Below are 18211 nucleotides of genomic sequence, written 5' to 3'. Positions count from 1 at the left end.
ATTGGTCCTTAAGATGACTCTGTCCTGTTTGAATTGAATGAAAGGGTCCTGAATAGATAAAGCCTGAAGCTCACTTACTCTCCTTGCTGACGTGAGAGCCAATAAGAGCCGTCTTCCATGACAAGTATTTGATATCTGCTTTATGAATAAGCTCAAAGGGGTGTTTCATCAACTGAGTCAAGACAATGTTGAGTTGCCACGTAGGTGGTAACGGTGTCACTGGAGGGAATGTTCTGAATAAACCTTTTAGAAATTGCTTGACCAGTCTATTGGACCATAGTGACGTTCCAGACGAAGGGCGCCTAAATCGAGAGATGGCCGCCAGATGGACCTTTATTGAGGCGTGGGCCAATCCCGAGTTAGCCAGGTGAAGTAAGTAAGGCAGCAGCTGTGCTGGAGATGACGAAAACGGATGCAGTTTGTTAGCTTTACACCACACAGAACCTTTTCCACTTAAGGGAATACGTCTTGTTGGTACTGTCAGCCCGGGCCCGGGCCAAGACTGCTCTGCACTCTTGAGGAATATCTAAGTCCTGGAACTCTCTGAACTCAGGAGCCAAGCCGATAATCTGAGAGATGTCGGATCTGGATGCAGGACTTGCCCCTGGTTCATAGTGAGGAGATTCGGGTATGGCCTGAATGGAAACGGCGGCTCCAGCGATAGAAGGTGGAGTTCTGTAAACCAGTGTTGGCGCGGCCACGCTGGGGCTACCAGGATCAGGGTGCAACGCTCGGTCTTCAGATTCCTTTTTCCACCTGAGGCGGAAGCCTGGTAAACACTACTATACCATCTCTGCCTATTGCGCTTAACTAATCTTTGCACCCGAGGCGAAAGCCGGGTGATAGCCTGCATGTACTTTTAAACATTGTGTTATTTACCCCTTTTATTTGCGGCGTAATTTGAGTATTTTAATCGGCCCACTGCCTTAATCGACATACCGCATTGTTTACGCGTGCCCCTCCGAGCTCACAGACGATTAGGTACTGTGGCCGGTGACGGGTGATCAGCCCCCTCACTATTCCGGTGGGAAAACTACAAGTCCCAGCGCCCTTGCGCTGTAGAAGGGACTACAAAGGAAGATGGGCACTGCTTCGCGCAGCGAACGCGAGCAGCGGGCGTGCCATTGTCGCGCCGGAGTCCAGCCTGAGTCCAGCCCGTCTGCGCTCGTCCTCGCCGAGGACGGCCTAGGGCCACCCACCATGCTCAGGTGATGACCTTATCTAGAGGGGACATTCTAGCCCTGAATAAAAATACACATATCAACTGTAATCATGCATTCAATGTAGATAAATGGGTGGGCCCTATCAGTTGTCCTGCCTGTAGACACACCTTGGAACCCCACCACTTTAATATTAAGAAAGAGAAACCCAAGTATATGAAGTGTGGTCTGATCAATGCACGATCTATGTGCAAAAACTCTCTCCACATATTTGATCTGATCATTGAAAATAAGTTTGATTGCTTATTTATTACAGAAACTTGGCTTTGTGAGTGGTCTAACCCAGACATAGTGCGTGCCCTACCCCCTGGTTTCTCTATTTGCAGACAAGATTGTGTAGAACAGCGTGGTGGTGGCTTGGCTATCATACATAGGGACACTATTAAATGCTTAGTTAGGGAGCTTCCAGACATTAGAGGAGCTGAGAGCTTGAACTTCTGCATACAAGTGCACAACACTTTCACCTTTTCGGGGGCATTGCTATACCGCCCTCCCGGTCATACCACGCAGTTTCTTGCCAGCGTTGGGGAAGTGCTGGGTGATCTGACCCTTCGGTACGCCAATTTCACCCTTTTAGGAGATATGAACCTCCATTTAGATGACCCGAATGACCAGTACGCCTCTAGTTTCAGAGAAACGTTGCAGGTTTTGGGACTTATGCTAAGGACGTTAGAAGCAACTCATGAGGCGGGGCACACCCTCGATTGCATTGGCTCCAACCTAGATGAAATGACGGTAAAAGGCCCCGTATCACAAGTCTGGACGGACCACTACTACATAGAATTCAATATTGAATTAAAGGGGAATGGGACGATTGCTAAGGAGGTAGAAAATAAGGGGAAAACCCTACCTACTTGGGGGAAAATTATGGAGCACCCTGACCTTGGTAGATGGGCCAAGGAGAGTAAACCAGCTCTCTCAGGGAACACCACGATAGACTATCAGAGGTTTGAGAGATGGGCGACAGAGATTGGGAATAAGATCAGAAATCCAGAAAGAACTGGTACCATAGGGAAAAGGAGACTATCCGCTCCCTGGTTCTCAGACAAACTTAAATAACAATTAGTGGAAGTTAGACTTTTAGAGCGAAAATGGCGACGGAGCTATGGGAATAAAGCAAAGGAGATATATAAGAGTGCTAGGAGACTATATCATGCCTCTATTAAAACTGCAAAAATCAAGTATTTTACCGCCCGCATTGAAGCATCTAACAACAAACAAAAATACATTTTTAAAATCGTTAATAGCTTCACTAAGCCCAAATTCCTAACCCAAGAGATTCCTCCTTCCCAGGCTTTATGCAATGATATAGCCAAATATTTCACTCAAAAAATAGACACCCTCACTAAAGACTTTCCCCAATTTGAGAAAGGAGAGCCTGGGGATGAAACTGATATGAACATGCATCAACCCAGATGGGAAAGCTTCAGCTATATTAGCCTAGAAGATTCCCTTCAGGGAATATCTGCCCTTAAATCAGGATCTCCTTTCGACCCCTGCCCCCCTGTATTGCTTAAATCCATAATTCACGAGGTCAATCCCTGCATTAATTCCATCATCAACTCGTCCCCCCAATCAGGGGAGATTCCCCCACAAGGGAAGGTGGCGGCAGTGAGACCAGTGCAAAAAAAGGCTATACAAGACCCTACAACCGTGTCCAATTTACGTCCCATTTCCCTTCTTCCTGCTATTTGCAAAATCACAGAATCTTATGTCAACAAACAACTGACAGCATTTCTAGAGAAAATGACATCTTGCATCCATGTCAAGCAGGTTTCAGGACCCACCACTCCACCGAATCTGCACTTGTGTCATCCACTGAAACCATTTGTGCTGCATTGGATCAGGGAAAGATGGCTGTCCTGATCCTATAGATCTCTCTGCAGCATTCGACACGGTTTCCCATGCTATCCTTTTATATCACCTTGCTAATGCAGGCATAGCAGGAACCATGCTCGAATGGTTTAACAAGCATTTACAATGCAATAGGTCTCGCAGCATTTAATTTAGAGCTTTTAACATTATTTTGTGACCAAGTTCTTTGTAATGAAATGATAATGCTTAATATTATTTGTTCGCGCCGCCGTAGACAAAGCAGAAATATATTAATACAGAGTTGTGAGAAGTCTGCTTTACATATAACTTATTGTAGTCTATGCATAGCATATGATTGGTTTGATTATCATGGATTTATTGTGCATTTTGTTTCTAGAACTGAAGCGTCATCCACTGTTCGATGGCCTAGACTGGAATAATCTACAAAACCAACAAATGCCCTTTATTCCGCAGCCTGATGACGAAACTGACACTACCTATTTTGATGCTAGAAACAATGCTCAGCATTTGACAGTCTCAGGTTTTAGTTTGTAGCTGAAACTATTTGGCTGCAGGTCTTTTTCTGATTGGCTTATCTGTCACTGGCTGTTGTATTAATAAAATGTATTTTTGTTTCTTTTTATTCTGGTGATCAGTGTGCTTTTAAATTGTAACAGAGAAAATCTGCAAAGCCGCCTGAACAATGCAAACTTAACGACCTACTCACTTTTCTTTAGACAATGGTTAGAGGTGGCTTTACGCCAGAAAATACATTTTATTAAAAGGAACATTTGACTCAGACCGGCGCGCGACCGGCTCCGATCGCTTTCGCTTTCCCCACCGGAAGTCAGGCAATGTCGCCTGTGACGGGGGCGGGGCCGCGTCAGGACCGGAAGAGGAGGCATGCGTATCGCGGCCCGGGGCTCCTGTGAGCAGTGGAGAACCCCGGGCCCGCCAGCAGGAGGTTAGATGACTGTTGCGGGGCTCCCTTGACCAAGAGGGAGCCCCGTGAAAGGAGCTGGCAAGAGCTGCAGCGGCGGAGTCTCCCGAGATTGCCCCGGTAAGTTAGAAAGGGCTGGGGTGTGCGGTGTGCGGTGTGCGGTGTGCGCGGGGGGGGGGCGGGGGCAGCACTCGTGTGTCTGTGTGCGTGTGTATGTGTGTGTGGGAGGCTGTATGTGCGTGCGTGCATGGGCGCTTCTGTGTGTGTGTGTGTGTGTGTGTGTGTGAGAGTGCGCGTGCTCGTTTGCAATCGCCTCGATGCGCGCGGCCACCAGTGTCTCCTGGAAAGGAGACACGGCAACAATAGGCTGTCGGCGGACACGCGCTTCCGCGCGTGCAGCCGAGACCTAAAAACTACCTGGCGCATAGGCGTCAGATCGTTATGCTGAGCAATTTCTGCTCTGAAGAAAAAACTATGAGAACAGGGGTTCCGCAGGGCTCAAGCTTGAGCCCCACTTTGTTTAACGTATATATGGTCCTCCTGTTAAAACTAATTTCTTCTTTTAACATTAGTACAATTGCCTATGCTTATGACACCCAGCTGGTTCGGACACTGGACAAAAACCAATCTAATGCGGAACTGACATTAAGAGAATGCTTGTCAGCAACTTTTAAGGGGATGACACACAACCACTTAAAATGTAATTCGGCTAAAACAGAGATTGTAGCTTTTGGTCCTAACAACTGATTCTCTCCGCAAGATTGGTGGCCCGAAAAAGTAGAAGCCCCCCCAAAGACTATTAATGTAGCACGAAACCTGGGCATTAAATTTGACAATACCTTGTCTTTCAACCAACAAGCCAAAGAAGTAGCAGGGGTATGTTTTAATATCATTAGAGGTCTCAGAAAGTTCTTTGACCTTCTCCCTCTGAGTGCCAGACGCACAGTTGCTGTAGCACTAATAACATCCAGGCTGGATTATTGCAACAGTCTGTATGCGGGGCTAAACAAATCAGCCCTGCACAGACTTCAAATGGTCCAGCACGCAGCCGCTAGGTTAGTCCTTAGACTGCCTAGAAAGTCCTCGGCCTCTGCAGCCTTAGATGCCTTACACTGGCTCCCAGTACATAAGCGCATCCTGTTTAAGGTTCTCACCATCACATACAGAGCCTTCCACCATCAAGGCCCACTGTATTTGCGTAAGCACTTTAGACAATACCATCTGTCACGGGCACTCAGGTCCTCCACAGCAAATTTGCTCCATGTCCCCAGGTTTAGGATGATGACTAGAGGAGGAAAATCCATAGCAGTCATTGGCGCCAAGGCATGGAACAAACTACCCCCGTCCCTGCGTCAATCTGCAACAGAGCAAAACTTTAGAAAACTATTCAAAACATGGATCTATTCCCTATCAGACTCTGGATGCTTGGCATTAATCTGATCCCCCCCGCATACTGGTAGTTTTTACCATGGATACTCCGCTGCTAACTGCCAACTAGGATTCGAAGCGTCAAGATACTCCTTGGAGTGGTAGCGCGCTATATAAGTGCCTTTTCACATCACATCACATCACATCACATTTTCCGGAGAACCCTGGGAATCAGGGGAAATGGAGGAAATGCGTAAGCAAATACGTTGCACCATGCCATCGAAAATGCATCCCGAGAGATCTTGGCTGGGGAAGCCAGCTTGCATAATGTTGGTATTTTGCGTTGGTTTCCGTTGCAAACAGTTCCAGGTGGGGTGTGCCCCAGCGGGAGAAAACTGCGCTGAGAGCATGTTGGTAGAGCTCCCACTCGTGGCAAATGGAGCGTTGTCTGCTTAGAGAGTCCGCCAGTGTATTGTCTGCCCCTGGGACATACTCGGCTCGAAGAGAAATGTTGTTGCGGAGTAGCCATTTCCAAATTTGTTGAGATTCTTGAGACAACGTCATAGATCGAGTACCCCCTTGTTTGTTCAAATAGTGCATTGTGGTGGTGTTGTCGGTACTCACAAGCACTGGTCCGCTGATATTGCTCCTAAATATTGGGCAATATCCACCCACATCTGGCGATTGTATCGTCCTAAGAGGGCCAGGGAGTTTGCCGCCTGGATAGAAAGGGCCGACATGGACGAAAACTTTTTACCAATATTATCAAGTTTACGGCCTTCCTTATCTGGTGGCGCAGTCAACGCTGCCGACGGATTACTAGATTTACGCTGTGCAGGCTGCGTAATAACTGAGTCCGGTTTCGTTTGGCCTATAAGGCATGCCGGAGCCGTGGCCTTATATTTTTTGTCAAGCCTGGGCGGAACTGGAATCAGAGATGAGGGGTTTTTCATTATCTTCACCCCTTGATCCCAGATATACTCAATGATAGGGATGGATCGTACAATCTTCTTGAATGCCTCTTTGAAGTCATACAGGAAGCAATCTTGGGGTTGCGTGGTCATTTCGATTTTAAACCTTGCCGCAACACTTTCCACAATATTATGAAACCCCCGATATCCTCTGGGGGTGAATCAGCCTGTGCCGGGTCAGGGAATGCCGGATCCTGAATGACAGTTATTCCATTCATCGTCCTGAATTTCTCCTTCCTCCTGCTGCCCTTCCTCTTCTCCTACTACTTCCTCCTCTTCATCAGAAGAAGGTAGAGGTGGTTAAGTGACAGGATCTTGACAAATGACCAGTGGAGGTGGTCTAGGGCGAGGAGGTATCACCGGTGTAGGCTGCTGTGACAGAGGAGGCGGAGTGGGCGGAAACAGTTGTTTGTAGTCCGCTATGAGAAATTGCAGGTCCGTCACTATTGATGCTGGGAGGCACACCATAGGTTGTGAGGAAGGAGGCGGAGTAATTTGACATTCCTCCTGATATCGCCCTTCATCCTGACCCAGGTCTTCATAGTCTGAGCTTTCATGGACCTTAACATGGAGTTCTGATGGACTTGTCACAGGTTGGAACATTGAACCATCATCAGAATTCTCTGTGTCCAGCAGATGGGTCGGTGGCAGTGGCTGGACCCTGCTAGGAGACGTCAATTCCGGCGTTAAAGTACTCGTTGTCAGCCTGTAGTGCGTACAAGAGTACTTCAGCGAAGGAGAGACTGTAGTCGACGAGCCCGTCAACGGGGTGGTCGTCGACGGTGGAGTGTCAATGGCCTTTGCAGACGACTCCGTTGTCTTCATCGACGACGATGTTGTCAACGGCAGCATCGACGGGTCTCTCTTCATCGACGGCAGTGTCGATGTTGGACCTGTCGTCGATGGCTTCGTCGATGATCTCGTCGACGGTTGCGTCGAAGGCCTCGTCGACGCTGGTGTCCACGTCGATGACTTCTTCGACGCCGGTGCTGACGTCGTTGGCTTCGTCGTCGATGGAGCCATCGACAGTGCCTTAAATGCCGTCGATGAGGAAATCGTCGACGCTGAAGTGACTCTCGTCGACGACGATGACTTTGTTTTCGTCGACGTGTTAGATGTCGTCGACGGAGGCGGCGACTACGATTTTTTAATAGCAATGACTGATACAATCGACCCACCCGTCGACGACGATGCCGTGGTAGAGGTCATGGCAGAGAAGGATGATGCCGTCGACGTAGATAAAGTTGCTGTCGACGTCGTCACAGGCATGGCCGAAGTGACCAGCAAAGGCTTTTTGAAGGTGACATCCTGAAGAGAACTTGTCCCTGCCATGGCCGAACCTCTGAAGACTTGGGCGTCTTCTTCTGAGGTGGCTCTGCAGACCGGCCTGGAGATGACGGTCTGGGCCTTTTGGATGAGGAGTGTGAGCTCCTAAAGGAACACTCGCTCTCTCCTGAAGAGACTGTCTGATCCTTCTCTTTAAGTCTCTTGAGCCATAAAAGCAGGCGCGCCTCTCTGTCCTTCAGGGTCTTGGCAGAGAAAGTGCGGCAGACTTTGCAATCCTTCGCAGAGTGGTCAGGATAGAGACAGTAAAGGCAGTCTTCATGCCTGTCATCCACATGTAGTCTCAACTTGCTGCATGAAGCACAGGGTCTAAAGAGCCCTTTTTTAGGAGTGTCAGACATGGTGGACTGAAGTACTCCTCCACAAGAATAAGTTCTGTGAGAAAAATATGGAATAAATCCAGAAATACAAGAAAGCTGAGCAGAGCTCAGTGGAGACTCCCTTAGCACGACGTGCGGTAGAAAATCTGAGCGACTAGGGCTCCTTCCAGGAAGGTTCTAGAGGGTGGTAGTAGCTGATTCGCTCCTGGCCAAACTTCGGTCCTTTTTACAAAAGGACTCAGATAGGTTACTAATGTGAGGCCTCTGGCCTATTAGTATGTATATGTCTATATGACATTACTATTGTTATGTACCGGGGACTCCCACCCCCGACGACGGGGAATGATTCAGGCATGTGAATCTATGAAAGATACCCATAATACTGGATAATCTCAGTTTGAGTGATGCTTTTCAGAGTAGCGCTCACCTTATATTGGCTAGTGGTTAGAAAGACTACACAAGTTTTGTGAATCAAATTGTTGATAGCCAAGCTAAAAAATCTCCCTTGCATGTTAATACACGTTCTGAGTCTGTTGGGAGGTGGTATGCAAGTAAGTGATTAATAGACTCACTGATGAGCCTCCAACTCTCGCCATTTCAACCAGAGGTGGCGGTCAATAAGTGTTTTAATTTTTACCCCCCAAAAAAGAAAAACTTCAAGTGTGTACTACAAATTATATTTAAACAAATAAACTGTGGCCAGTAAAGAAAAATCACATAGTATAAGAAAAGTAGTTTTTGGAAAAAAACTGAAAAATTGGCGAGGGCACACAACGCTGAAGGAGCAGTGGGAGCAAGTGTGCAACCTCTAGAGAAGACTTCTATGAGAAGCTTGTGAGCTTCTGGTACCGCTCCAGCTACCAGTAAGTAGCTTTCCTGAGTACAGTCCAGCATACTAAATTAGGAGCTTTTCCTTAGCTGAATTAATATATGTATATCAAAAATTAAAAGTGGGTATACAAGATAAAAATGTGTGTATTTTCACAACTCATAAGCTGATGTTTGGAAAATAATTATTACATTTACAAAATATATTTAAAGCTGATATTTGAGGGATATATCATTCAGCGCTGTGATGGCTTATTACAATTATTATTAACTAGGTGTCAGGGATACAGCAACTATGACTGGTATATATTACCCTTATAGAGGCATTCCACGTTGACAAAGCCTTTTTTTGCATTACTGGTTGCAACCAAGCCTGATACACTGAGGTGATCAGTGCTGGTAATCTTGCAAATGGTGGCAACTAATGTAAACTTGCGTGTTGGGGTCGCAATATTAGTAGCGCAGGATGCTTTTCCTTGAACCTAATTAGCTCTTATTACTGTAAAGGTTGGAGACCCCTGCTCTAGAACAGCTCTAGACAAAGTTTCTGATCCAACCATAAACTGATATGGGACCTTAAGATGAGAATGGAAGAGCACCGGAATCAGAGTAAAAACAGTACATAAGAATCAAAGAACACACACACGTGCATATGTTGATAATGAAGACTATTCAAAAAAATAATTTAACAGGAGAAAGAGAGAGGGCACCCGAGAAGGTGAAAGCAGTAACTAGGAGAAAATCAAGGTATAGAAACCAGAATGATGCTGGGCAGAAACTAATTATAAAAGCATAAGACTGTGTCAAAAACATAGTTACCGTTTTATCTTTCAAATTTAATTGTCCAATTAACTTCCGATCATCAGCAGGGTCGACCAATTCACCACCAATGAACAGCTCAACCTTAGTATGTGCACTGTTCGCTTTAATTCGATTGAGAATACACCGTCTTACTGAGCCGATCGTATCATTCGTGTGAGACCAAATGTCCAAATCTTCTACTTGCCGACCTTGGTTTGGAAAGCGAACTACCAATGTTATATGTTTACCACGAAAAGCTCTGCATAGAAAAGAAAAGAACATTTTTTCTTACATGGAGTTTCGCGACAGTATGTGCAGTTAACAAGAATATTTCAGTCAAACTTTAAGTAGCCTCACATTTCCTTCTTGCGTTCTGAGAAAGAAACCTAGATAATTACATGACAGATAAACAGTGGAACTAAGTGCCAAACATCCATAGCGATTGAAAGCCCTGTGTGCTGTCCTTCAGGCAAACTGTGCCCCCTAAAGAAAAACAGACTAATAGACATTTGTAATAATAATTAGGCCCTAAAATGAAAAGCAAACAATACAATGTTGTTTACACTGTGAACATACTGTGGTCTGGTAGGTATATGGAAGACATTCAATTGACTATTTGACACATACTCAGTCTGCCATGCATGTGCTGTTAGGTAGGCTATGGGGAAAAGTAATACAAGCATATGTGTCATGATCACAGATTCTCAACAGAGAGCTCAGGATGAAATCAAATAATGATGCCGCTCGGAGGCTTACTTTGGCAGAGACTTTGTATGGGGCATTTTACCGGCGGGACTACGAGGACCGGCAGCCCGCGCGGCAACGTTACGTCCTCTTCCCGCCCCACCGCACCTGGGAGGATATAGCAGCGCTTCGCGGGAGCCGCTCGGAGGCTTACTTTGGCAGAGACTTTGTTTGGGGCATTTTACCAGCGGGACTGCGAGGACCGGAAGCCCGCACGGCAACGTTACGTCCTCTCCCCGCCCCCACCGCAGCTGGGAGGATATAGCTGCGCCTTGCGGCCCTCGCTTCGCGGGAGCCGCTCGGAGGCTTACTTTGGCAGAGACTTTGTTTGGGGCATTTTACCGGCGGAACTGCGAGGACCGGCAGCCCGCGCGGCAACGTTACGTCCTCTTCCTGCCCCCACCGCACCTGGGAGGATATAGCAGTGCCTCGCGGCCCCCGCTTCGCGGGAGCCGCTCGGAGGCTTACTTTGGCAGAGACTTTGTTTGGGGCATTTTACCGGCGGGACTGCGAGGACCGGCAGCCCGCACGGCAACGTTACGTCCTCTTCCCGCCCCCATCGCCATTTCCCTATATCACCGAGTCCTCACCCTGCTTCGCGGGACGCGCGGGCTCGCGCCGGGCCAAGGGCGGGCCCGTCCTAGCCCGGGCAAGACCGGCCCGGGCCACCCCTCTTGGTTCCCGTTTGTTTGATTTCAGGGGTATCAGGCATTTGTTCCTTTTCTGGCTGGAGGGTCTTTGTGGATCAAGGACTACGTCTACTCGGGAAATTAGAAGCAGAGCCACGGCGTAGAGTACCATGGTGGCAGGTACTTTGGACAATTTTCTGCTTAGAGCAAACTCACTTGTCACTAATGAATTAACTATACTAGAAAGACGGCTCTCGCAGGGAATTGAAAATGTTAGATCTTCATTGGGCCTAATTGCTAATGCTAAAACCCCTGAAAAGCTTGGGGAATCCCCTACTGCTCTTCGTAGTACCATTGATCAAACAATAACATCTGTATTACAAGAGGTTAGGAGTAGCCCCGTTCTTCATAGAGATTCCCTCGCGGTCATCCCTGAGGCTATCTCTGTGCAATTAAACGATAATAATGTCACATCAGGTGATAGGCACGACTCCACGTCTCTCCACCTACAAGGAATCCGGGAAGGGGCTGTCCCAAAAAGAAAACGCGGGCCACAGGCAAGGGGTGTAAAAAAGGAGAAATTAGATAAATGTTCTACCACCAAAGATTCTGTAGGGCCCATTGAAGCTAGCGTGGCTCCCCAAGTAACTAAGGTTATTACTAATCCACCACTTAATCCATTGCCTACTGTGCAGCCCACTGCATTTAGATTTGGGGATGTCGCTTTTGCCGGGGGTGATCAGTTTACTCTCGCCCTCGGAAATACTTTGAGATTTTGGATTGACCCCCTTGTCGTTAGACTGGATCGAATTGAACTCAAGTTGCAATCTATAGAAACGGCCACTGAGGCTTTGGTACACCAGTTGAAGCCTGCGGAAAACACGCAGAGGGCCTTTGATGCTGCTAGGGGGGCTCTTTAACATCTGACTCCCCTCCTTCAGCAAATATTCCTGCCCAAGAAATCCCCACCATTTCAGCACAGAATATGGAGTCTGTTGTATCGATTAGTTCCTATAGGCCGATCAACAAACCAACTGTGAATGATGAGCGGACTAATGTTGGTGGTAATAGAGCGAGGATAAAAAAAAGGTAGTAAATTTACCCCTCGAGGCTGCTCCTCACGTAGTGGTTCTTACCGGCGTCCCTCAGCTTAGTAACTCAACGACAGAATCATATTCATCTTTGAGGAATAAAGTCGCTAGCTGGCTGAACACCTTTCGACCCCTTCCCTCCCATGCCTCAAGTGAAATTCTAATGGTTAGAAGGGTTCCATTGGTGGGCCATACCAACAAAACAATCAAGGGTGACTGTATTTTGGTGAGTTTTAGGAACCCAGGGATTGTTTCTCACATCTGCAACTGGCCGCCCAGCAGTGAAGACACTGCAATTCAGTCGCTCCCATTGTCGTTCTTCTATCCGCCAGTTAACATGCAACCTGATCTCGGGCTGCAAGAGGGCTGGACAAGGGTGGGATTTAGGGGCCACTCTAAAGGGCTCAGGACCAACCTGCATGAGCCTTTTATGACCACCAACTACTTTCACACCAACAGGTATAGTTGCTTGGATCAGGTAGACTGACTACACTATGAAGTCAGTGTAGGGAGTCGCCCTGTGGGGAGGTGTCCCGTGAATCATCATAGCAGTCGGGAAGAAGACAGTGGGAGGAACACTCAACTAGGGATATTGGCGGTTGAACTATCTGAGCCTTCCACCGACAGAGAAGTTACTGGGCAGGTAAAAACTGTTAGGGCTCCTACTCCAGTCATTGAGGCTGAAGCCACCTCGATAGCCCAACGATTGCTAGCAGATTATACCCCACTAAAAATCCTTTTCTGGAACGTGGCAGGCCTGGGTAATAAGGTGGCAAGCCCTGAGTGGGGCTCTTTTATAGACGTGAATGACGTCTGCCTCTTCCAGGAAACCTGGGCTAGGGAAGACCAATTTCGATCTGGCTTTGCATCATTTTCAGTCCTAGCCAGGTGGGGGGGAAAGGGCAGACCGTCAGGAGGGCTAACAATCTGGGTGGGAGTCCACTTGGGTTGCAGTGCGAGGGTTATGGATACTTGATCAGAGGATGTGCAATGTGTGGTCCTAGAGTGGCTGAATGGTTCTAGACTCGCATTGGTCAATATCTACTCTAGACCTGTAAATATTACATCAGAGTCCAGAACCATTGAAGAGCTCTCCTTTTTCCTAAATAAGATCCCAGAGGGGACAACAGTAGTGATAGGGGGTGATTTTAACTCTCACTTTGAGCCACTCGCGGGTTTAACGGAAGTTGAAAGTCAGGAGGAGGACGAGCACTGGAAAATTCCGTTAGTGGTGGGTCCCCCACCAAGGTCATGGGCGCCATTGGCTGTACAGATTACGGTCCTGACCCTGAATCATTCAATTAGGGCCTGCAATGGCCGTGTAAAATCAGATATCCCCTCAAAGTTTACTTTTAATAAACCAGGGCAAGAATCACGCCTGGACTATGTCTTTGTTGAGTGTTGTGCTTGGTATAAGGTCCTTGATTTTAGGGTGGTACCTAGGGGCGAAAGTGATCACAATGCGTTGATCTTAGACTTTCTATCCCCAGGTATTCCCATGGATAAGAGCACCGAAGAGTGCGAACCAGGCAACAGGGCTCTTCTATCAAACAACAGGCGTAGGGTTAGATGGGACAAATTGGTTACCCATCCGGAACTAGTGGCAGAGCTGTATGCTCGGGTAATTCCGGTATTGGAGGCCACTTGTGCCCTAAAGCTGCAATACCCCCCGCATGAAGTACATGTTAAGTTAGGAGAATTGAATAAGAACCTAGTTAACACTTTAGCTGAGATTCTTAATCCCCCAGATTCTAGAGGGAAAAGAGCCGGGAACAAACCGACCTGGTATAATAAGGCTTGTAGAACAGCCAAAACTGAACTCCTTGAGGCTGTGAAACAAAATAATTATAAGGCACTGATAAAGCAAAGGAGGGTAGCATATCGCCAGCTAATCCACCATACTAAGGTTGAGTGGGGTAACGAGAACTGGGCAAACCTAAATGCGGCTCTGTCAACAAGAGATGCTCGGAAGTTCTGGCTGATTGTGAACATGGGGTCGGCTGACCCTGTATCGGCTGTAGCCACTAACATCTCTGCAGAAGTGTGGGCAGAACACTTTCACACTCTGTACCAGCGGGAAAATCTCACTGAGGACCTGGCATTAGATGGATTGGCTCCTCGTTCTAATTCAGAAATGCCTGAGCCTGAATTTACAGAGGGAGAAGTGAGGGCTGCTATTTCTAAACTCCCGCTCGGTAAAGCCCCTGCACTGGATAGGGTGCCTGGCGACCTTTTTAAAGCACGAACCCAGGGTCTGGGCCCCCTACCTAGCGGTAATTATCAATGCCATTCTGGGAGGCACGGCGGTCCCTAGTACTTGGCTGGGAGCAGAGATAGTCCCTATCTTCAAGAAGGGCTCTCCTCTGCTCCCAGCCAACTACAGGCCGATCAGCCTTATTGATGTCTCGCAAAAGCTATTCTCGAGGCTGATCCTAGACTGCCTCATAGATTGGATGGAGGAATTTGACATCTTAAGCCCATACCAAGCGGGTTTTAGAAAGAATGAATCCACTACGGAGCAGATCTTTCGTTTGACCCTGCTATATTGGAAAACTGTTGGGATTGAGGGCGGCTCACTCTACACCGTCTTTGTGGACCTTCGTGCGGCTTTCCACTTAGTCCCACATCGGAAACTGTGGAGTGTGCTTTCGGAGTTGGGCATCCCTCCTGCTCTCTTGAACATAATAATCTGACTGCACACTGAGAATTTCGCACAGGTCAGGTGTTGGAAAAATGGTTGTCATCTAGATTCCCCATTGGCAGGGGGGTAAGACAGGGGTGCGTTTTGGCGGCCACCCTGTTTTGCCTTTTTGTCAACGGGGTAATCTCCCACCTGAATGCGGTCCCCAATAGCGATGCCCCAAGACTTGCTGCGGTTGGTATCTCCGCGATTATGTTCGCGGATGATACCTTATTGCTCTCTAAGACTCCTATGGGCATCCGGCGAGTCTTGGATGGTTTTGTGCTTTTTTGCCAGGACCGGGGGTTGGAAATAAATACCATGAAAACTAAATGTATGGTTTTCAACCCCCCAACAATAACTCGCCCAAGCCCTGTGATAGGTGGAGTTCGCCTTGAAAGAGTTCAGACCTTTGAGTATATGGGCCTCACTTTAAATAAAAATATGACTTGGGGGCAACATCAAATAAAACTGCAACTTAAGCTGTCCCAAAAAGTGGGGGCCATTACTAAGCTGCTAAATAAATCTGCCGTTAAAACAATTGGTCCACCCCTGGAAATTTATAAATTGCGGCTGTAATCTACGGTGGCGAATTGTGGGGTCACAGGTGTGCACCCGCGATTGCCGCCGTGGAGAACAGATTTCTAAGACAGTTGGTAGCAATGCCCCAGAGTACCCCACTGTTGCCGCTCAGGGTGGACCTGGGCCTTAGACCCATTAATGAAGAATTGGGCCTCAAACCTCTAACTTTCTGGAGGAGACTCTGGATCACTCCTGAGTTAATGACTTATAGGCAAGAGCTGTTGGATGTCCTAAGACTCCCGAACGCTCGGAAACTACCATGGCTAAAGTATATAAGAGAGGAGTTTGAAAGACTAGGTCTTGCGCCTATGTGGTCCAACCCGGAGCATGCTTGCACTAATATATCGCGCAAGCATCTGGCCAATTTGTATCATGAAACCAACTTAACTGCCTGTCTAGTGAACGCCCAAATTGGTACTTTGTCCGCCACGTTATTAATGATTAAAGACTATTATAAATTTCAGTCTGTCTTCGACGATGTTAGTCCAGTTTCTGCCAGGAAGTTGTTTTTTCAATGGAGACACGGTTCTCTGCCAATCAGAGATTTTACGAGTAAAGGTGTCCATCGTCACTCAAAAACTGCCCCGGATGCACCTCGGAGCTTGAAAATGAATTGCATGTCATGTTTTTTTTGCCCTAGCTATCAAAAAGTCAGAAAGAAGTGGATGGTATCCCACTGTGCAAAAATCTGGGGATCATGTACTGTCTGGATGCATACAGAATATTTAAAACGGATCTTTCTCCTCTAATTGTTTTCGCTTTAACAAAGTTTTTAGTAGCCATGTGGGCAATTAGATGGAAACATGCGAACTCTGTTTGAAATAGGGTCCTGTAGAAATAATTGCACTGATGCTATGGGGCTTGTTCTCCGATTTTAGATGGGCAGGGGCTTTTAGCTGACTATGTATTCATTTAGGTCTATTGCCATTTTTTAAGTTGTGATGAGATAACTTCCTGGTTATCTGATGACATAGATTTTAGATTATATTTTTATAGTGTACTTGGATGTAATGTATTAATTCCTTTTAAACTGTTTAATCAAATTTATTTCTTTTATGACAACAATGTCGAAATAAAAGATGGAAATGATGAATGAATAATGATAAACCGGCATTTGCAAAATGAATAGGTGAGGCTTGTTTTAAGTGCACATCCATAATTATGTGATAGATCGGGCTGCGATAACAGAAAGCTCACAGAGCGGCATCAAAATACTGATCGGGTGTACAGGCAATGAGAAGCAGACTATTTTAGTTGACACATTTAAAGCCATGCCGTTCAATAGATAGCCAGCTGTCCAGGAAAGGATTCCCAATTAACGCTTCTTAGACCACTGCCCATTTAGAAACCCTCTTCCCCATCCCTTATGTTTTTTGCATCCCACTTAACCCCCTGGTCACCACCACACAGTGCTCAGGGAAATTTTGGATATTTCGTTAACTTCAGTAGCAATAGTGAAAGAAAAGAAAAAAAGCTTAAAGTCTCAAGCAATAGCATTCATCCGACGTAGGCAATACGTTCTTTGTTTAACATACAGATCATGTTTTAGGTTTAGATTTCTCAATCAGCTGGTCAGCACCCCTCACCCTTCCATCCGCATAGAGTCAGCTAACACTAGCAAATGCAGGCCTTGAAGCAGAGCTGTTATTGCATTCTGAATAAGATCAAACCTAAAGGTGTGTAAGATTCTTCGCTACGGTCCCGCATCGCTCCGACATTACACCTATCTCAGAGTAAGCCATCCATTCCACACCAGAGATCACACACGGTGCACTGGGAGCTCAGACGCACATTTTGAAGTTTAGTTTCTGCAAGTTAACGCCGGATTTACTTACTTCACTCTAATGCTTCTCCAACTGAACCGTACTTAAGTTTACAGATTTGCATACAATTCTTGAATCATTCTCTTTTAAATTATTCAAGATGATTTAGGTAGCTTAGTAGGCTTCGCTGTCTTTAACTCAGTGCACTGTGGATAATCCCTTCGTCACAGTGCTGCGTGAAAAGAAAATGTTCACAGATGCACTAATAACAGAAAACAAACGCTGTACAACAAACATTAAAGGGCGTGTCGTACACATCGTGTTAACCTCAATCTCGTTACCACATACCCATTTTCGGAAATATCTTCTGCAAATTAGCCTAGCGTCCTCAAATAAAGAACAAGTTACTTACAATCGGTAACAATGAATCTGTAAGAGACATATGTAAGTTATAGATTCCTTACCTTAGAATAACCCCAAGGCACCAGACTGGATCCGGAGAATTTTTTTTTTAGCAGTACACCTGTGCGTCGGTAGGTGGTGTCGGTCGACACTGCGTCCGTTGTCGGCATCGTGGTTGCCGGGATGACGTTGCAGTGCCTACATAGATGCCGCCCTTGCACACTGACACCAGTTCTGACAGGACTTTCCATGCCAAAAGCACAAAGCCATTAAAGACACTGACCACAGGTGCACCACGACTAGGGCCCTACAAGTGAGTCCCTATCCCTAGAAGTCAGTTCTCAGAACGGGAAGGATGGGTGGGGTAGTAAGGAATATATAACTAACATGTCTCTTACAGATACATCATTACCGAAGGTAGGTACATTTTTTAATCTGAAAGAGACTGTTTGTTAGTTATAAATTCCTTACCTTAGAATAGATACCCCAGCAATACCATCACCGGAAGAGGGTCTGCGAACTAAGTTCAAACCAGAAAGTCCTGGAGGACTGAACGGGCAAAACAGCCGTCCCTCCAGACTTGGTTGTCCAAGCAGTAATGTCTGGTGAACGTGTGGAAGTAAGCCCACGTGGCCGCCTGGCAGATGTCAAGGTGTGGAACTCCACATGCTTATGCAGTAGTTGCTGCCACAGCCCTAGTGGGATGAGCATGC

At 46.8% G+C, this 18211-nt stretch overlaps 1 protein-coding gene across 1 annotated transcript in view; it reads right to left on the bottom strand.

Moving 5' to 3' along the window:
- Nucleotides 1-18211, bottom strand: part of USP9X (ubiquitin specific peptidase 9 X-linked) — a 1542050-nt gene that overhangs the window by 806135 nt on the left and 717704 nt on the right. Inside the window, exon 19 of the mRNA XM_078658291.1 lies at nucleotides 9626-9866. Coding sequence (XP_078514417.1) covers nucleotides 9626-9866 — 241 coding nt within the window. The remainder of the gene's footprint in view (nucleotides 1-9625; nucleotides 9867-18211) is intronic.

Source organism: Lissotriton helveticus, chromosome 8, assembly GCF_964261635.1.
Source record: "Lissotriton helveticus chromosome 8, aLisHel1.1, whole genome shotgun sequence".
Classification (NCBI taxonomy): domain Eukaryota; kingdom Metazoa; phylum Chordata; class Amphibia; order Caudata; family Salamandridae; genus Lissotriton; species Lissotriton helveticus.
This window is presented reverse-complemented; position numbering and strand designations above follow the sequence as displayed.